At 40.2% G+C, this 21,413-nt stretch overlaps 1 protein-coding gene and 2 non-coding genes across 4 annotated transcripts in view; all 3 read left to right on the plus strand.

Annotated features, from left to right (window-relative positions):
* The window catches only part of LOC136856048 (ATP-dependent DNA/RNA helicase DHX36-like), a 46,836-nt gene that overhangs the window by 1,225 nt on the left and 24,198 nt on the right, over window positions 1-21,413 (plus strand). Inside the window, exons 2-9 of one of the 2 annotated variants that reach the window (XM_067133612.1) lie at window positions 1,734-1,838; window positions 12,277-12,383; window positions 12,677-12,792; window positions 13,079-13,188; window positions 15,961-16,150; window positions 17,279-17,453; window positions 19,024-19,172; window positions 21,305-21,400. In XM_067133612.1, the coding sequence (XP_066989713.1) occupies window positions 1,734-1,838; window positions 12,277-12,383; window positions 12,677-12,792; window positions 13,079-13,188; window positions 15,961-16,150; window positions 17,279-17,453; window positions 19,024-19,172; window positions 21,305-21,400 (1,048 nt within the window). Of the gene's footprint in view, window positions 1-1,733; window positions 1,839-12,273; window positions 12,384-12,676; window positions 12,793-13,078; window positions 13,189-15,960; window positions 16,151-17,278; window positions 17,454-19,023; window positions 19,173-21,304; window positions 21,401-21,413 lie in introns of both variants that reach the window. The other variant, XM_067133613.1, reaches the window with a different exon arrangement.
* Window positions 6,513-6,615, plus strand: LOC136856213 (U6 spliceosomal RNA). The gene has a single exon (XR_010858277.1). It is a non-coding gene; the product is annotated as a U6 spliceosomal RNA (small nuclear RNA).
* On the plus strand, window positions 8,124-8,242 carry LOC136856214 (5S ribosomal RNA). Its single transcript, XR_010858278.1, has one exon. It is a non-coding gene; the product is annotated as a 5S ribosomal RNA (ribosomal RNA).

Genomic DNA, 21,413 nt, shown 5'->3' on the forward strand with positions numbered 1-21,413 from the left:
GGTTTAAATAAGCTACGTTATCCCCGTGGTGAAACACCCTTTACTTTGCACCTTGTGAAATACTTTGTACACATCTCTAAAGGGTCTTTGCATTGTAAACTCAGTCACTTGTTGTAGTAGATTTGGAGTCAGGAACCAGTTCCCCAAACTACTACATACAGTTCTTTCACTGTAAGCGTACGGTACTTTTTCCTGGAAGCAGTACCCTCGAGTGTATGTAAATAAAGGGTAAAGGGATTTGTATTTGTGTAGTTTACTTGGATACAGTGGCACTGATCTTTTTTTTATATTTATTTAGGCAATATCTAGCAGAGATTTTACAGTTTTGATGATTAGTTAATGGCTGAAGTGCAAAAATATATTCTCACTCCCATTGGCAAGACTCATTCCTGGCACTGAATCTGATATTCTTGATCATGTACAAAACTTGATATGTAAATTATATACAAAAGCTTATTTACTTATTACAGTAATTTTGGCTTGCTGTTACAGCCATGTGAACAACAGTTTGGCACTATCTTACAATAACAACAATTTGAATCGGCAATACTGTATTGCTGTACACTAAGTCATCAAAGGCTGTCTTTTATACAGCTATTAAACCTTGGAATGGTCAAATTTTCCATTGCCATTTGGTAAAAGATTGCACAAATGTTTAGGCTGAGGGAAAAGTCATACTTCATTTGCAGGCAAACACACGGTCACAAAAAAGAAAAGAAATCATCAGCAGTGTCCTTGTACAGTATAGGACAACCAGGTTACTGACTCTCCCTCTCAGAGCAAGCAGTTGATACTGTTGGTTGTTACGTAGTCCTCAAGGACAGTCTGAGATAAAAGAAAATCAAACAGGTGCAAGAGAAAACTGTAATGACAAAAGGCAGTCTATAATACAAGCAGTTCCCGGTTATCGGTGGGGGTTCTGTTCTGATGGCGTGACGATAACTGAAAATCAGTGATTTTTGGCACTTTTTCAGCGATTTTTGGTGCTTATTGTCACCGATGACCACCAAAAATCGCTGATTCTCAGTTATCTGCACCTCTATTAGGTATGTATTGGTGCCAGTATGTAATTATCGCCGCCGATAAGCGGAAATCGGCACATATTGGTGCTGAAAATTGCCGATTTTCGTCGCTAGACAAGCCCTGAAAAACCGGATCGCTGATAAGTGAGCCTGCCGATAACTGGGGACTGCCTGTAATAATACCTGAGTAGATCTTGTTTGTCCTACACCGGGTGACAGTAGGGGAGACGTGACACAGCCACCCATCCCCTGCAAACTTGGTGTCCGCTTTGGGTGGGGATGGGGTAGGTAGGGGGATGGGATGGTAGGGGAGACATCCACTTGTCTCCTGCAAATCTGTTTGTCCGCTCTGGGTGGGGACGGGGTAGGTAGGGATTTGGGAAGGTAGTACAGGCAGCAGTGCCAGGGTTCAGCGTGCGTAGTGCTTACCAACAAGCTTGTTAAATAATAATTGATGATTAACTAGTAATTTTTTCTAACACAAACATCATTTACTTTACCTCTTCATTGTATTCCGTCTCTTTCCATCACTTCCTTTATTGCATCTTCCCAACCAGCTCTTCAAATCCTTTACAGGTACCTGTACTTATGTCTTGCTCTTCTGACCAGTCCTGTGAGAGTTTAAAAAAGGAATCCAGCAGTCTTGTTAAATTACTTGTATATCATTAGTGAGTTAAAGTGCTTTTAATGACTGATACTTTTTGGTTACAGATGAGTCCATGGACACTGAAAACAGCGGGCAAGAGGTTGCAGACAGTTTTTCCAATCCTGAAGCCTGGATGAGGGACAATGCTCAGAAAAGGAAAGTTGCAAGTGGTGCGTATGACTTTCAGTGGTTTTTGTGTACTGGGAATCCTTTATCACTTTTGGTATCTGGTCAAATTTCTTTTATAAAAATATCATTTAATGCTTTGTTATGAGCCAGACTTGAACCTAATGGACCTTTAAGTAGAGAAGTGTATGTTACATTTTGGATACAGTAATGAAAATATGAGTTTACCCCCATTTTTATGAAATGGATATGAAGTGTGCATAATGAAGCAAGTAGGTGTTTATTCAAAGGTGGTTAGACAAAGTAACTGATTACCGAACAAAGGGGTTTCTAATGGGGATACTGCAGAGTGTGTGCTTTTGTGACACTTGGAAATTATATACATAGCACAACTAGGACTGGGGACAGAGCTTGCTGTCTCTGAAGAGAGAACTATGAAAATCCAGAAAAATCTGGTAAGGCAGAATTGGTAAGTCCATGTTGATCCTTGACAGAACTCTAAAGCCAATTTGGTAAGGGTTCTTCATCTGCTGTACCTCAGCCTAGAGTTCAGCTTCCCCTGACATGCATCCATCAAGAGTCTTTAAAGGATTAGTAAGATTCTCAGTAACATCTGCAGTTGAGAGGAAAGAAGGGGACACCAGTTATTCAAGGACAGAATGGGAAATTGAACCTTTAGATCTAGTAAACAGGAAGACTAAGTCTAGTGGCTGGTAACAGTTCTTGTAACAGTTGAAGCCTCTTAATCTGAGTCTCTTCTGGTAATTTAAAGGGAAAAGTTGTCATTAGAACTAGAACTAAAAGTACTTCCTGAATCCAGAAACAGAAATCAACTGTTCTGCAATTGCAGAATCATCAGACATCTGATTTATGATAAACCAATTTAGTTCTTCATTATCTGGAGGCAGGACATTTAGTAACTCATGGAATTCCCAGGCTTCTGGAAGTTCTCTGCACCTACAACAAAAGATGTTAAAACCTACTGGACAGGCGTAAAGTAATGGGTTCAGGTAGAGGAATAGTGTCCAAGTCATCCAACTCGCCTTCCCACATCTGCCTACATATTCCGTAAATGAATCTTTAAACAGTTCAGGATAGGAGTTGCATTAAGTTCATCTGGGTTTTTCTCTTGTAGCTCTAATGTTAATGGCTGCTCTGAAATAGCTGTCAGTCCCTCCAAAACAATGGGAAATAGAATATTCGTCACATCCAGGAATTCTGGCAGATCTTGCCAAGCATTCAGTGCCAGACTCTTATACCTCCTTGTTGGCTTTAGTTTAGGCTTTGGCTTGACCATGAGATCCAACTTGTTTCTTGTGGTGCCTGGTCCAGGGAGGTTGCTGACTCATCAAGTGTAAAGCGATAGCCTCTTGTCACTTCAGATGAATCCCCATCCACATGAAAGTCAGAAGTCTCTGCATGTGATGGTCCACAGAATTATCTGAGGTTAATCTGCAAGACCAATTCCATAGAAAGATAGGATTAAGGTTATACGAAGTATTAGTAGAGGGTTAAAATGTACTTCATCTAGGCTCTGTTGTTGAATTCTCTGAGGACTGGTCATCAGTGGGTCACATTACATGACCTGACAAGTAACAAAATGTGCTTAAATATCCATGTTGAACAGCGCAGAAGCTGCAAACAACTGCTCCAAAGTGTCTGATACACCAGAAAACTGTATTGCCTCAACTTGGTTCTTATAGACTTGTCCACCTGGAAGCCAAGTCAACTGGTGTCTTTTAGGAATAGCTGAATAAGAGCCTTATGACGGTTATCTCCTTTCTGTAAAAGTTCCGTAGTCATACCCTGCTCTGTAATCAGTCATTCTGAGACTAAGGAATCATGGAGAGAGTCTGGACCACCACTAACCTCTGAATAATTAGTGGTCTTAGGGACAGGAAGTCTATCAGATTGTTATGGAATTCTGGTCTCCAGGTCAGCATTTAACTGTAAAATTAAACTCTGACAGTTCTTCTGACATCCTGGGTAAGTGGCTGTCAACCATTTTTATATTCTGAAGAAACGTAAGTAGTTGATAATTAGAATAGTTTGCAAAACCTGCCCATGAAGGATCACCTTGAAGGTCTTGACTTGACATCTAAGAGCAGCCACCTCTCATTCATTGGTGGGGTAATGAGTTTCAGACTCCAGGGATACAGGAAGGTCATGGAGTCATGTGCTTTTACCTGATTTACTCCTCATTGTTAGAGAGATTCTTGATAGAGGCAGGCTGAAGCATCCACATACATCTCTGAGTGCTTTGCATCAGGTGAGAAGTCAGGGTATGAGAGCTGCATATTCCTTGCTGTCCTCAGCTAAAGGTAACTGGTAGTAACCATGCACCAAGTCAAGTGGTAAAATACACAGACTCAGCTATATTAGTATTTGACACATAACCATATGCTGCTGTCTTCCTTCAGGACTGGAACAACAGGCAAGGAAAGAGCATCTGTGTCATTGTTGAACACATGGTTTACAACACCTAATGAAGCCACGTCCATGTTGGTAAACATTTGTCTTGTTTGAGTCGTCATGAAATGTGACATCATTCCCCTTTCAGGAGCTACCTAATCACAAACTTCTAGGATAGGATGCTCACATGCAGTGGGCAGAGTCACCACTGCAAAGCTGCAGGGGGCTGACTGTAGCTGCTTTCCAACCCTTGCTACTCTGTCTTTAGGTTATCACATTGTTCTCCAAAGCTTTCCTAGAGTGAGAGTCCAGATACAGCTCACCCTGTCTTAGGGCCCTGTCAGTCTTATATCGACTTGCTAGATTGTATTGGAGGTTCCAGAATTCATTGCTCGTGTGCTTACGATCATGGCTAGGAGATTCAACTTACCTATCCTCCCATCTAAGGAGTGAATCTCATACATAAATGGTGACCTCCCATCTAAGGAGTGAATTTCATATATAAATGGTGATGGTTTGTATGCCTTTATGAACAAATGACAAATTTTTAAGTAATTTGTATTTTGTTCATGAGACTTACCTGCCAGATATATATATAGCTGTATTCTCCAAGTCCGACAGAATTTCAAAACTCGCGGCACACGCAGTGGCCGGGCAGGTGGTTAGTACCCATTCCCGCCGCTGGGAGGCGGGTATCAGGAACCATTCCCATTTTCTATTCAGATTTTCTCTGTCGCCGGACTGTCAACACCTGTTGTCAGTTCCTCCGCCATTTGGATTTAGAAATTTGTTGTCACTTAAGTATTTTGGTTGTTTTTTGGTATTCAACTGGATCTGTGACTTGGCATACGCTCATTGTGGACCGTTTTTGATTTTGCTTTTGATTTTTCTTATAATTAAGATGTCTTACCTCTAGCTATTGAGTCTGTAGCTTGGGTGAATGTAAGGTGAGGCTATCGAAGACTTTGATAGTTCCTCACTCTTTATGTATGATATGTAAGGGTGTTCAATGCTCTATGATAATCGGTAATGAATGTGTGGGATTGTCTGAGGGTGAGTGGAAGAATATGAAGCCTATATGCTTAAATTGGAGCGTGATAGGCTGAGGAATCTTCCTCCTAGAGTGCATCCTTAGATGGACAGTCAGGGTTTTCTCCTGCTAGTAACCCTGTAGTAAATTTTAGTACTAACCCTGTAGTTTGTTGCTGCAGAAGGTAATTCCCTGGCTCTCGTGTGGAGTCAATGCGTGCTCTTGAAACTTAAGTGAATGCAATTCAAACGCATAGTGTTAGTGCTAGTGCCCCTAGTGTTGTGGAGGGGGCGTCAGATCGGCCCTATAATGCCTCTAGGCCTGGACCTCTGTCGAACTCCCAGGACCAGGAGGGGGCATGTCGAAAGCCGCATGAGGGTTACGGGGCTTCCCACCGATCTGGCGTCCCTTCTGCAGGTCCTGATGACGCTACCCAGGCTGCCAGGGATCGTGCTCAGGCACGCATCCTGAAGGATTGCTTCTCGTCCTCCGACACGTCCTCCCCGCCTCGGGGTTGGAGCTCTCGGTTGGACTCTCGCCCTCTTAAGAGAAGCTTAGAGGAGAGGACGCTTCACGCCCCTCTTCCTCTAGACGCTTTGTGCTCTTCCCCGAAAGTTGCGTGGATATTCCTCTGCAGAAGAGAATAAAGTGTTTTCGAATGATGACGCTCTACTCGACCCCTGTCGCGCTAAGGCGAGGGCTAGAGCTTCTTCCCCTGTGGAAGGAAGTTTACGTCTCTCGCCCTTTTCCTTCTCTCAGGTTCAGCCCTTCTCCCGAGAGAGTTGCTTCTCCAACTCGTAAGATTTTGTTGGGTTTGCAACAACAGCTGGATGCTCTCATGAACCTTTCAAGATTCGAATCTGCCCTTTAAGAGGTACAGACTTTCACCTTCGTCCCCTGCTTCATCTTCCTCGTCTGCTAGATGTTTTGGGGCTTCTCGTCTGTCGTCTAGAGAGAGTGTTTAGTGGCTTTCTATTCGTCTTCCCGAGTTGAGGTGTTGGCCTTTTCTCTTGTCTCGCGCCAGGAGCGCGTCTTGCTCTTCGTGCGCGCTTCACGCTTCACGCCCTCACCTTGACGCTCGGCGCGCGCTTCCATGACGCCAGCGCCACGCTGTGACTCTCTTCTAGTACTTGCCACGGAGCCTCTCGTGCGTCACGCCATGACGCTCCGCGCCGCTTCGCGTATAGCTTCAAGTCTTGTGTTGACGCCGCTCTAGTTGTTCATCATGTCGCACAACTACCCGCTTCAACATCTGATGTCCTTCTTAATTTAGCCAGTACTTGCTTCGCAGTACATATACTAAAATTGAACGATACAGAGAAGATTAGCATGGCCCCGCGCAAGGATGACACGCTAATCGTGAAGTGTTCCACATTTTTATGTTTACTATACGCATTCTAGTTGATTTTACTTCTTCGTTCTCGGGAGTTCCCGCCACGTGTCGTCGGGCGAATCGGAACTACTTTCACCACTCACTCAAGACCCGCCAGCTGCGGAAGAACATCCTCTTTCGTCACAGCCTTTGTATGAAGAGAAACTTCTTCGTCTTCTTCTTCCTCTGATTATCAGACTCTGGCTTTTTCTTAAGGATCTGTTTCCTGAGACTTTTCAACCTTCAGCTCCTCTCTCTCCACCTTCGCAGTTGTCTTTGTCTTAAGGGGAGCGTTTGACGAAAAATCGGGAATCAAATTTTCTGGGATATTTTATATATGGCATCATACATATCCTGACTATCTTCTCAGAAAGTTTTATTTAAAAGTTCGCCACAGGTAGGAGTTATAAACAAAACAGTAACCCTATCATAGTCAAATTACATTTTTCGTATAATGTTATGATATTGTCAGTATATCGGTGGTAATTTCCTTTTAGCTATGAAATAATAATATCTAATGCGATCTATGGCAACCTGTGGACCTAGTACGCATCAGCGAAAGACAGGAATGCCGCAGGGCAGTCAGTGGCAGCCAGTCAGTCAGTAGCAGCTCAGAGCTTGACTAAGTAAAACGTCGCGCTGCCCAACCAGAGCCGTGTTTTGACACTCGCTTCATTTAGCTTCATTTAGCGAAGTTATTTTACTTTGCAGGTCTATTTTTTGGCTTTTCATTATGTCATAAAAACATCAAACTGTGTAACAGCAAGCAAATAAATACACAGAGAAGCAAAAATATCGTTTTTCTCAAAACTAAAGTTATCGACATTCAAACTGCATCTCCTTCATAACGATTGCACCTTCTCAATGATACAAAAAGTAAACGAAAGCTAAATATTTGCTGAGGTCAAAGGGGCTTCCATGGGAAGCAACACGAGACCCGCACCACGAGAGAGAGTTTTTTTCCCAAGGAATGTCACTTCCAAGAGAGGTAGCAAGTGACTCCTTTCATCTCCAGACCCTTTGCAACCAGGCTTCATTTTGCACAAGCCTGGAAAGAGTGAGGGGCAGACGTTTGGTCCCTCCTACTGTTAGAGAGAGGTTACTTGATTCCCTTCCTGTCTCCTCCTCCTTTGTTTTTTGTTTCCCAACTGCCTTCCTGTCAAACAGAAAATTGTTTGACCTGCTCAACAGATGTTCGAGCGGAGAGCAGTGGAACAGGTATTGGACTCGGTGTTCCCGGGATTTTACTACAGATTGTTTCTAGTCCCAAAACTTTCAGTAGGCTGGAGACCCGTCTTGGGCGTCAACAGGTCGAACAACTTGGTCCGAAGGAAAAGTTCAAGATGGAGACCTCGCAGTCAATACTAGGAGCCCTTCATCCCGGGGATTGGATGGTATCTTTGGATCTCCAAGATACTTATCTTCACGCCCCAATTCATCCACGTTCGATGAAGTATCTCAGGTTGTCTTGGGGAACTAGACGTACCAGTTCAGGGCTCTCTGCTTTGGACTCTGCACAACGACCATACCACGTTGAAAATACCGCTTCTCGTCCGATCAGCGAAGTTAAGCAACGTTGGGTCTGGTCAGTACTTGGATGGTTGACCGCCTGGGAACACCAGATGCTGTTGGCGCCACATTTTGCTCCGAGGGTGTTTACACGTCTCATGAAAAACGTTGCGATGCAGTTGCACCTGTCGCACGTCAGATCTCACTCTACTTGGACGACTGGTTGATTCGAAAGTCGTCGGGCGAAAGGTATCTGGAGGACCTTCAGTTGACTCTGCAACTCGTGAAGTCCCTGGGACTTCTGGTCTGTGGAGAAGTCGCAGCTGATCCCCTCACTGTCCATTGTGTTTGGGAATTCAGATGTATTCAGCGGCTTTTATAGCGTCTCCGTCGCAAGAACGGCAACTTGTATGTACGAAAAAGTCTCGGCCTTCTTGGAAAAGGAAACATGCTAGGTGAGGGAAGGAATGAGTCTGCTGGGGACCATTTCCTCGCTGGAGAAGTTTGTTTTCTGGGAGTCTGCATCTCAGGCCTCTTCAGTTCTTTTTGTTGGAGAACTGGCAAAGCAAGGAAGACTTGAAAGAGGAATTGAGAATTCTTCCTTATATAAAAGAGGATCTGTAGTGGTGGCTCGATCCAACGAAATTGCAGAAAGGGATCTCCCTCAAGCTTCTGAACCCCAACCTAGTGTTGTTTTTCCCGACGGGTCGTCAACAGGTTGGGGGGCAACACTAGAGGGAGAGGAAGTGTTAGGAACCCGGAGAGAGGAACAGGTGTCCTGGCACATCGACTTCAAAGATTTGGCGGCTATCTTTTAGCTCTCCAATTCTTCGAGGTCCAAGTTTGCAATCGTGTAGTTCTAGCAAACTCGGACAATACTACTTGTTCCCTGTTCAGCCTTGCAAGAGAGATTATTCTTTGAGCCTATGCTCGCAACATTTCGATTCTCACAAGTTTTGTTGCAGGGGTCGAAAATGTTCGAGCAGACCTGCTCTGTTGGCGCCATCAACTCCTGCCGAAGGAATGGACCCTTCATCAGGAGGTTTGCCAAGATTTTTGGAAATTTTGGGGTCGCCATCTTGTGGATATTTTCACGACCTCAAGAACAGCGAGGCTCCTCTATAAAGCTCATCTGTATTCGACCCTGGGGCAGTTGCGATAGATGCTCTTCCCTGGGATTGGACGGGAATAGATGTTTACCTTTTTCCCATTCTAAATTCTGGGAGAAGTCATACGCAAGTTCGCGGCCTCACAAGGGACGAGGATGACTCTCATCCCCACGTTTTGGCCTTCAACCACTGGTTCTCGGAGTTTCTCTTCTGGTTGGTAGACGTTCCGAGGACCCTTCCTATGAGAGCAGACCTGCTCATACAAACCCACTTCACGAGATATCTTTGAATCTCCCCGCTCTGAACCTGACTGCTTTCAGACTATCGAAACTTGGTCAGAGCGAAGGGGTTTTTCTGGCCAGGTGGCACGGGCCATCGCTAGAGCCAGAAGTTCTTCATCTAAGGATATATCTAGCGAAGTGAGCAACCTTCAAAGGTTGGTGTAGAAAGAAGGGCTTTTCCTCTTCCTCTATCACTGTGAGCCAGGTTGCGGATTTTCTCCTTTACTTAAGAGAAAACTCGATATAGCAGTTCCGACTATCAAGTGTTATCGGAGCATGCTTTCGATTGTATTCAGACACAGAGGATTAGCTTTGTCTGACAATAAGGACCTCCACGATCTTACGAGCTCTTTCAAGACGTCCAAGGTTCCTCAGCTAATTCCCCTGCTTGGAACTTGGACGTAGTGCTCAAGTTTTTGATGTTTAGTCCTTTTGAGCCTCTCCACTCTGCATCTCTTAAGGATGTTACTCGAAAACGGCATTCCTCGCGGCTCTGGCGAGTGAGAGAGAAGTTCAGGCCGTCATGTGGGCTTCAAGGAACACAATGCTGTCTATTCTTTAAGCCCTAAGTTCTTGGCTAAGAATGATAGGTCTTCTAACCCTTGGCCTAGACACTTTGAAATTAAAGGTTTAGCAGACCTTATTGGACAGGAACCTGAGGGAGTTCTATGTCCAGTTAGAGCTCTCAAGTACTACCTTAAAAGAACACAGGACACTCGTGGTCCCTTGGATATTTTATGGTGTTCTGTGAGGCAACCAGTTAAACCTATGTCGAAGAATGCACTGGCATTCTTCATTAGGGACGCCATTAAGGACGTATACTCTAGTTGTGACGACTCAACTTCAAGTTGTTGAGAGTTAACGCTCACGAGGTGAGGGCAGTTGCTACCTCCATGGCGTTCAAGAAAAATATGGTACTCAGTGACATTTTTAGTGCCACATTTTGGCGAAGTCAATTCGGTGTTTGCCTCACACTCTTGGCAAGATGTTTAGGTAGCATACGAAAATTGCTTTTCGCTGGGACCATACATTGCTGCTTCAGCAACCTTGGGGACAGGGGGTAACTCTGATCCTATCCCCTTTTTAATTGTGTTTTTTTGGTTGTTGGGTCGACTACTGAAGGCAGTCTTCCCAATCCTTTGCAAACTAACGCTTTAGGTGTTGGTTAGGTGGTTAGTAATGCTCTTTTGTCCTCTTTGTATGGTCTATGATCTAGTCACATTGTGGTCACGCCCCGTTGACAGATCATCTAGAAGTCGCCAGCTATATAGGTCACTACCTCGCTGGGGTCTCTAGTAAAGCAGAAGCAGACTAGAGTGACAGTAACCACTCAGTCAGCTACGCTATCAGATAAGGAACCAAAATAATTTTACCAATAATTGGTTTTTTCCTATTTCTTGGCTGTCTCTACCCCCTCCAAAGGTGGTATTCAGCTATATATATATCTGGCAGGTAAGTCTCATGAACAAAATGATATTTTAATGATAAAATAAAGTTTGTTCATACTTACCTGGCAGATATATATATTCATATTGCCCTCCCTCCTCCCCTCAGGAGTCAGTGGCATTAGAAAATCTGAATAGAAAATGGGAATGGTTCCTGATACCCGCCTCCCAGCGGCGGGAATGGGTACTAACCACCTGCCCGGCCACTGCGTGTGCCGCGAGTTTTGAAATTCTGTCGGACTTCGGAGAATACAGCTATATATATATCTGCCAGGTAAGTATGAACAAACTTTATTTTATCATTAAAATATCATGTTTTTAAGGTAACCCCTTAATAATAATCCAACTTCAACCACTCAACTTTGTCTCCGATATCAAAGGAAAAAGTGCTTGGTGATTTAAGGATAGTGGGGAGTTTCCCCCCACTCACCCACTTACCATAAGTTAACTCCTTTTTATCAAGTCTCAATGACTGATTCTAGCTTGCGCTAGGAAAAATATAAATTATTTAAAAGCTTTGTGATATTTTTTCATTGTTGGAATTGCAACACAACGTGAATCATGCTCGACTTACTTTGTTGGATTCTGGACTGCATTATGACCCATTGTTGCTGACACTTAATGCCAGTGTTTGGTTTTATAAGTTTCTTAAATTCTTAATTTTACACAGTATGGGTGTTGGCCCTACCTCAGCAGCCTTTTTTTTGTCTGAATTTGGGAAGGAAAGTTGTTTAATGAGGCCACTGAGATGAATTTTAAGACATTGGACAGCTTATATGTGGGAAGAGACTAAAATGAAAGGCTGAAAAGTCAAAGGCAGAAAGAAATGCAGTTGTAGGCTGATGGGTTAGTGTGAAGACTGTGCTGGGCGTGGGACCCCATAAAGGCCTACCCCTTATGTGGTCAACATTGTGTATTGAATGAGAGTAAAGGAAAAATTATGAAGAACAGCTGGTAAAATGCAACAATAATACAAAAACTGTGTATGGAAGAGCTGTGATTACATAATTTTTGGTACTGTTTGTTGCTGTACTTTTTGCTTTATGTGAAAGGGGAGTTTAACTGAATAGCAGTTATTGCCATTTAAATGATTTTCATTTTATTGTTTTTGATTGACTGTTAAATAATATAGTCAGGAAGTTTGCTGGGGAAATTTTAAGAATATCCCTGTTATAGAGTAATTCACTTGTGAATAAATATGAGGATGAAGAATATATATATTCATAAGAGTTGGCCAAATCAATCAGTTCACTTGTTTATTTTCTGTAACACTGAATAGTTATGGTTTTGTTTGTTTCATTGCATGTCATTTTTGTCCCAGAAGAAGAAAGTGACAAGCGCCCCAAAGGTGAAACATTCCTCGATCGCCTAGACAAGATGAGGGAGTCTGACTTCAAACGAGAGTATGCTGCCAATGTGCAGGGCAATCAGGTGAGATACCTTTTAAATGTTTGAATTTGACATGCCAAAATTATTTTTAAAGTGAGTTCAAGTTTTTTAAAATTTTCAGATGCAACTATTTATTAAATAAATTTTCAAATGTAGGCGGACTAGACATTTTTTGTATTGTTGGATGTGAAGGAATGATACGTCTGGTGTTAACGTTTGCAGTGATGTTACCATATCACTGAACTATGTCAACACCAGTCTTAAGTTTGGTAATATTATGTTGGGCTGCTGCCTCCTTGTCATGTTATATCACGTAGTACACCTTAATTTTTCAGATGCGCGATGCTGATGGCTTAGCTGCTTTGAAAGGGGATAGAATTTTCATGCCACGCAATGAAGCTCTTGACAAGCAGCTGTACGAGGAAATGGTGGAACAGCAAAGTAGTCCAGCGTAAGTATGTGGGGTGCAATGTGTCATCTAGTGTGATGCAAGCGTAGGACGAACAAAGGATGATGTAGCATTTGGTTAAGTCAGTCGGTTGCCACACATCTACTGTGTGGAAATAAGTAATTATGAGTTTGCACAATTAGTGTCTCCTTGCTTATATTGTCAGTCATGGGAATTCTTGTATATTTTTCTTATTTTCTTCATGTTTGAGGTACATAGGGTTTGGGCATGACCATCCCTTTGGCTGTAGCTCGGAAGCAAGTTTTAACGTGCTCGTTGTTGCCGACAGGTTCCTGAAGATGCTTGACTTCCGCAAAAAACTTCCAGCATTCCAGATGCGAGATGAGATAGTGGACCTCATCCGTGATAACCAAGTAGTTGTACTGAGTGGTGAGACAGGTGAGTGGTATTTAATTTTTATTAGACATGTATTAATCTCTCCTAAAACTAGATGAAGGATAAATGTTAAAATGATGTCCATATATTTTTTTTAGTAAGGGATTTTAAGGCTTTGTCTTTTCATTTGCTTTGAAAATATTTTTTGTGGTACAGTATATTAGCATGGTCAAATTCAGTGTTTACTGGGTACTGTGGGTTTTAGTCACACAGGTTTTTATCTTGGTAAATTAAGATGTTGTACATTTGGTCTTACCAGTAGAAATCTACAAAGTTCTAGGAATTTTGTTTTCAACTTTATGTATTTGATGGCATGTATTACCTCCGGGGATACAATGGACCCTTGCCTATTCACAGATTTCTCTGTGGAACATCTATACACATTATTCGTGGAAAATTTGCCCATTCACGTTATTTTTCATAGAGAAATATCCACAAATTACTGTATTTTCATATAATTTTCGTGACTAAATACACTTTTTGTGGAAAACTATTACAATACTCAGGTATAAGCATTTTTAGAGGTTTTTTGGTGTTTTTAACTATCAAAATAGGAAGTTATAAGCAGTTTTTGGTGGGTTTTAAGTATTTGCGGATTTTAGCTATTCAGGGTGGTTAGTGGTACGCATCCCATGTGAATACCGGAGGTCGACTGTATATGATGTCCTCTGCCCCTCAATTTCAAAAGGGAATATTAAGAAAAAACTTAAGTGTTTATATGTCAGCATTCAGTGTTATCAAAATTGACAGTTACTGTATGGCAGAAAAAACTTGGATACAACATGCAGCTAGGACGGCATGAAAAACCTCAGTTATGTTAATGGTACTGTAATTTACTTGAGAAAATAAAACCTGGCTTGGTATAGCGGAAGACATTTTGAAAACTCCCCTCCATCTCATTCCAGTGAACTGATGAATGCTAAAACCTTCTGTCAAAATGAGGATAAAAAACAATTTTAGGCTTGGCATTAGAAGATATTTAATAGTTTGTGTATTAGAGTAGGATTTTCATCGTTTTATCCTGTAAAGTTATGTACATAATCGTGTTGTTGTATGTAAATTTATGTAAATTAGCTTGTAGGCTTCCGTGTGATGTATGCATCAAATGAAGGTAATCTCTCTCTCTCTCTCTCTCTTCTCTCTCTCTCTCTCTTATTCTCTATAAAAATCTCTCTCTTCTCTTCTCTCTCTCTCTCTCTCTCTCTCTCTCTCTCTCTCTCTCTCTCTCTCTCTCTCTCTCTCTCTCTCTGGTTATTCTATATAAAAAATGTCAAATTCTTTATATAAAAAAGATTTTTGATAGAGAGAGAAAGGTGAGCAAGCAAGCAAGAGGTGCATTGCTGTGCATAGTTGCAGTATGTTTGTTTCTGCTGTCTAATGTTTAAGTATGTGTGCGTTTGTTTGTTGAACGCAGGATAACGTTCTGTTCAAACTGTTAGAAATTAATAATAAAACTGAGGAATGCGGTATATATTTTTATTATTGAAATTGAACGACTAAATGACAGTTCAGGATACATGTATGGCATTGTAGAAGGCCATCTCTCATGCAACAGGTAAATTCAAATAACTGTCAACCCTTTGGCCCTAAGGTTATGGGGGATTTGACTGTAATAATGATGATATTTTAGTAAAACTGGTAATATTACAGTATTATGGAGTTTGGGTAAGTACAGTACTGGTAGTCTATGGCATATGAGTAAACATTAACCTACCAGATACCTCAACTTGATATATAAGGTCCCAGTAATGTTATTTGAACCGTGTTTTGATAAAAAAAAAAAAGGGTCTTATATGCCATCAAATTCAGTTTTCACCTCTCACTGTAGCACTAATTTTTGAGTTTCACTTTCCCCAAAAGTCAAGCTTAGCTGCATCTTTGAAGCCATTTTGCCATTTTGTAAAAGTCTTGCGTCCTAATTGATTTTTGAGTTTTGGGATTTGAATGGGGTTAATGGCATCAGTGCAATGTACTTGGTGTATTGTAGGCATTATTAAAGAGGGTTTGCACCAAACTTTTGTCCCCAAACTACACGCACGTTTTAGCATGTTACTTTATCTACATTCCTGCTTCTTTTCTTCTATCTTGCTGTTCAGTCTCTGTATAACTTCTTTGGTAACTGTTGGGTTTCCTCCAAGTTTCACCACTTCACCCACTAACCAATTTTCCGGATCTCTTTATCTTGCTCTATTTCCATTCCAGTTATCTCGAGTGCTGTCAGCAAGGTATTTTTAATAGCTTTATCCTTTGGTTAAAATGGCCTTATAAGAACTTCAGGTTTCCTTTGTGGAAATTATGGTCATTTTTGTCTTATTATTTCTATGTATGTGTGTTTTTGCTAGGCCTCTTGAGCAGGAAATATTCAGGAAGGTGGACCTGGTTTTTTAAGCATTTATCTCTCCTGCTAGTGGAGGTGCTTAGATGAGGAACCATTTACCTGGTCACTCACAAAAAGTACAGTAAAACCTAACAAACTTGTGAATTTTAGAAATTTCTTTTGGTTATGTATAGAAGATTCCTATTCTACTTCACTAAAGATTTATTGGAAATTTTAAGCTTAATTAGTAATAATATTAAAATGTTAGTCTTGTAATACTTGTTAAGAATTTATTTTGATCTGGTTAAACTACTTAATAATTACTACTGTATAGGAATCCTGTAAGTTTCATTTCTTTATGTTGCAAATGCATCATCGGTGAAAAATAAAAGGTTAGCTTAGCATGGGTTTTATTATTGCAAGTCCAGAGGTTTTATTTTTCATTTATCTCAACAAAGGTTGTGGTAAAACAACACAGGTAGCGCAGTTCCTGCTGGAAGAGGCAGTGGCTGACATGAGGGGTTCCGTCACACGCATCGTTTGCACACAGCCAAGGCGGATCTCGGCAATCTCTGTGGCTCAGCGTGTTGCAGACGAAAGAGGGGAGAAGCTAGGTCAGAGTGTTGGCTACCAAATCAGATTGGAAAAGTAAGTTTTTCTTTCGTCTTTTAATTATGAATGAATTTTAGTACCAAAGACTTGAGTAGAGTCATTGTTGGTTGTTCTTTTTCTTATGAACAAATTTTACTACTGAAGACTCTAGTATATTAAGTATTGGTCATTTTTTTATGAATGAATTTTACTATTGAGTACTGTAGTATAGTACAGTAATACAGTGTTAGTGATTCCAAATGTAATTTGCTCGTTATTGCATGCTGTCATTATGTATTTGAAGTTGTTTGTTTGGTTTCCTCTGTTCTGTTCAGGTGATTTTATTTATTTAATACTTTTTTATTTTCAAACACAAATTCATTGTACGGAAAAGTACTGTGTGGTTTTGAATGTCACACTGTAGACAGTATTAAGGTACTTAGCAGCTTCGTTTAGGCCTTCAGTAGTATTAAATTTATTTCATTCCTTGTGGCCTTTCCCACCTAGCTGTCCATCTCATTTAACATTGTTTTACTCCAGACACACCTCTTATTTAGAATTAAATCAAATCCTTAATTTAAGCCAAGGAAGCATAGTATTGAGGTGCCTCAGTTTGTCTGTTGTCTGGTCTGTAGTGCTGTAAGTGCACCTCGCGTGATGCACTGTCGGCATTACTTAAGGTTCCTTGCAGTGCCCCTTTGGCCCCTAGCTGCAACCCCTTTCATTTCTTTTACTGTACCTCTGTTCATATTTTCTTTCTTTTATTTTGCTTTCCACCCTCTTAACAGTTGTTTCACAGTGCAACTGTGAAGTTTTCCTCCTGTTCCACATATAGAATCTTATTATGGTAATCTCAATTTCCCTTTCAGCGCTGAATGATCTCATAGGTCCCAGCACCTGGCCCTTGGCCTAAATCTTTTATTCATATTCTTATCCGTTCTTGTTACCTTTGCTAGTTTGTGGCATGTCTTCTTCATGTCCCTTTGTAATAAAGTAAGAAAAAATAGAGCCCTTTTCTCCTGTCCTCACAGTTTCTGTTCTTTAGAATATTGCCTCTAATCATTATTAGTCTTGCTCATTTTTTTTTGCCTCATTTTCTTTCTTGATATATTTTACAGTATTTTCAGTTAATGATTACTGATCTTGCGGTTTTTTCGTGGTCTTAATTCATTTTGTGGTTTGCAGGGTAATGTCTCGATCGTCAGGGTCCATCTTGTATTGTACAACTGGAATAATTTTGCAGTGGATGCAGACTGATCCTTTGTTGTCAGAGGTTTCACACCTAATCTTGGATGAAATACACGAAAGGGACATGCTCTCTGACTTCCTCATATGTTTGGCCAAAGATGTTATCAGAGTGGTGAGTTTTCTTTTGATGTTGCTGTGTTGGTTATCATTATTATTATTATTATTACTATTATTATGAGCTGAGAGAGGGCAGATAAGTGTTAAGTACTTAAATTAGACCACTGAGATAAATACTTTACTCTTGTAGTGTTGGTCAAGAACGTTAAACAGACTGTATGGAGTTTTATGCCAACAGTGTGATGTGCATCTGTACTATATGCTGTACTGAGAGGCCGTACCATTTGCTTTTCAAACTTAGGTGTCCAGTCCTTACTTGGAAATGCAGTTCAGTTGACTGAGAGTGGCATGGCATACTGTAGACTGACAAAAGCCTTTTTATAGTGTCCCTTTCATTTGGTCATCCAAATGAGTACACTACTTAGAGTTGTGACTTAGTGGTCTCACAGAATTTAAGAGCTTTTCATTGACCATACAATAAAATGTCATGTGTATCTATATTTTTCCAATTGTAACAACACTTGGCTAATGCAATAAACTCCATGTTTAGATTTTGTGCCATCATTACTCACCCCTGTAGTATGCAGAATGAAGACACCTTAGTATTAGCTTATGAGCTTCAGGATGGTCCACAATGCCCCTAATGTTGGCCTTACTATCTCGAAGAACCCTCTCTTTTATTATCACAAATTTGGACAATAAGCATAAACTAGTATATAATGAATTAATTTCAGTTTCATATTTAAGTGAATTTTAAGAAACTTACAGTTTTAACAATCACACTTATTGCAGGTATTTGCGTCTTTATGTAGAGTCAGTCTTTGATTGATTTCAGATGAGTGTTATGAAAAGGTGCAAGCTGAAATCAAGCAAATATTATGGATGGTTTTGTAAAGAATTTAAGGCTTTGACCAAAACAGTTTGTGCTTTGCATTTTAGACCTTTTGTTGTTGAGTGATCTTACTGTAGTGTAGTTGTCCTTTTGTTTGATTCAAGTTAATGTGTTTCATATTAAGAGTAGTTCTTAGATCATTTATTAAATCCATAACAGATTGAAAATTATAACTATTAGTATGTAGTCTGGAGAGATGCTCATATTATCCCTCATGAGATGGATGACAAACTAGTATTGATGTGTTTTGAAGTCTATGCAAAGGATGTTTGTGTATATGGGATCAATTAGGTTGTAGCCATTAGTTATAGAGGTGTATAGGGAATCTAAAGCTTTATAAGGGTCTGATGTACATAAATCCAGCTTATGCTACCCAGAAATCAAGTTCATGCTAAATAATTTGGCAGGTAAATTAGCCTCCAGGTTTTAACTTAAATTCACAAGAGTTTCTGAAATCCCTTGTGAATGTAACTTTATACTTGTTATTCATGTAATGAAAACAGACAGAATTTTTATATTTGTAATTTAACAATTGTTTTTTGTTCTTTAAATTATTGATAATACTCATCATTTGCATTTATACATTCCAAGATTTAAAGCTTTCACAGCATAAAGTTTTGTTTCAGAATGGCTATTTATAAGTTGTGTGTTGCTATAAATCTTTTTTAACATTGTTATATCATCGTAATTATTTTGCTTTAAAATTCACTTAATTTTTTCATACTTTTTCCAGCGACCTGATCTCAAACTAGTTCTCATGAGTGCCACCCTAAATGCAGAACAGTTTTCTGAATACTTCAACAACAGTCCGATGATTCACATACCAGGTTTTACCTTCCCTGTTACAGAATATTACCTTGAAGATGTCATTGAAACCACAAGGTGAGGCATGGTTGCATTATGTTCGGGCCATTCTTATTACATTGTAATTTTGCTTGCATTGTCGGTTGTATAATACAACATTGTATTGACAAGTAGTCAGTAGTTCCTTCCTCTCTATTTACTGATAATGTTTTTGTAGTTATAGTCGTATCCTACATCTGTTTGTTGATGTCTTATATATAATAACTTTGAAGTGCATCTTGTGTTCAAGTTAGAGTTTTGTTAAGAATTGAGGTAATTTTACACCCTGTTATTACCTGCATGTATTACATACATGTAGGTAAAACCTATTTTCCTTAATTTTTCAGCTAATATCATATTATTGTAACTGAATTTGCAGTTAAGTTCAAATCATTGCTGTACAAATGTTGTTTTTGGACTCATGAATTAAAATATGTTCTGCATTCCAAATTCCCTGTTGCTGGGCACCCTTTTCCTCCTCACTGCTGCCTAGTCTCTTGTGACCCTTGTGAACAGCTGAGACCTTGGTGGATTCCTAATTTTCAATATTTGCTAGAGTGTAATTGTACTAATGCAAAGTTAATTCTGTAATGGAATCTGAATGTGCCTTGCATAGCACACTGCAGGCAGTGCTAATGGTCCTGTGCTTTGATGCCAGCAACTTAAGAAATCTTGAGAACAATCAGCCTAAGTAATGTGGAGGGGTGCGGATGATAATCGACTGTACACATGCAAGAAAAAAGGAAATGAAAATTGAGATAAACAATGAAAATTAAAGCTGCTGCGATGCAGTAAAACTAATTTATTATTATTATTATTGTTAATCTACGGTAGGTCCTGGATTGGAGACTATAGTTTCCTTTGTATCCAAGGGTACGCAAACCTGAATAACTAATTGTTGATTAAGGTTACTGTTGAAAGTGTGAATTAAATGCTAAGAAATACAGTACTTATATGGGTGTTTGCTTGTGCCTTTCAGCTGTTCGTGTCAGTCACCTTCTTCCTTTGGGAGAATTTTATTTTCCCAACATTTTTTGCATTCTTTCTTTCATACTTTTCTCCATCATATAGTATGTGAGTGATGATAGTATTTGATATCATCATTACATCGTGGATTTCATGAATCATTTTTTTGTTTTTTGTTGTTATAATTTGCAGAATGGTAAATGAAATGCTCTTAGCCTAGCCAGAAGGATAGTATTTTGATATATATATGGTGTACATGCATTACCTCACAAAAGTGAATAAGATATTGCCACAAGTTCAAGGGTTGAGTATAATTCACAAAAAGTTTCCACATGTTTTCAGTGTGCATATGCACAGAAGAAGAAGAAGAATAATAATAATAATAATAATAATAATAATAATAATAATAATAATAATAATAATAATAATAATATAGTTCTTGGTTTATGGTAGGGGTTCCGTCCCCGGCGGCGCACCATGAGCCGAAAATTGCCGTAACCCGAAGCGTCATAATTATAATAGGAATAAACAGCACTTACAGTGCAATTAACAATTCCATAAGCACCGTAGAGTCTGGGGCGCCATAAATTACGGTGCCGAAAAATTGGGGTTGACGGAGCCGGGAGGCAAGCACCGTAAGTGTGGAATGACATAGCCCAAACCTGACATAACCAGGGACTGCCTATACTACTACTACTACTACTACTACTACTACTACTACTACTACTACTAATAATCTGTGTGTCCATATCCCCTTTTCTTCGAACATTTGATATGAGCTAATGACTTCTGTCAAGATACTATATTAGTTCATTGATCACTTCACTTCCAGTTGCTTAAACCCTCTTAAACATTGATTTAAAGTGAAGAAGGGCACTCAGGTGTCAAAGATAGACTTGGATTCTAGCTGGTGGGTAGACCAAAAAGGCCATGGAGAAAGAGAGCTTATATGATGTCCTGGACCCATTGGAAATTTGGGCAGAAAGTTCACGAGATAGGAAAAGTTGAGAGAACTCATGTGACCTGTAACTGTGTAAAGGGGAAACCTGGCTAAAGTATGTGAATAATGATTAAAATTCTCTCTCTCTCTCTCTCTCTCTCTCTCTCTCTCTCTCTCTCTCTCTCTCTCTCTCTCTCTCTCTCGAGCATGATGGCTTTCAGGTTACAGTTACAGGGTTATAATTACAGGATCGTGTTTTTTACAGATTTGAATTTGAAAATGACCGGGAGCTTCCTCCATGGAAAAGGCGGGCAATGAAGAAGGATCGTCAGTTTGAAGAAATGATCGCCCCATATGTAAGGTAAGTGTTATTG

The sequence above is a fragment of the Macrobrachium rosenbergii genome, chromosome 34 (genome assembly GCF_040412425.1).
Source record: "Macrobrachium rosenbergii isolate ZJJX-2024 chromosome 34, ASM4041242v1, whole genome shotgun sequence".
Taxonomy (NCBI): domain Eukaryota; kingdom Metazoa; phylum Arthropoda; class Malacostraca; order Decapoda; family Palaemonidae; genus Macrobrachium; species Macrobrachium rosenbergii.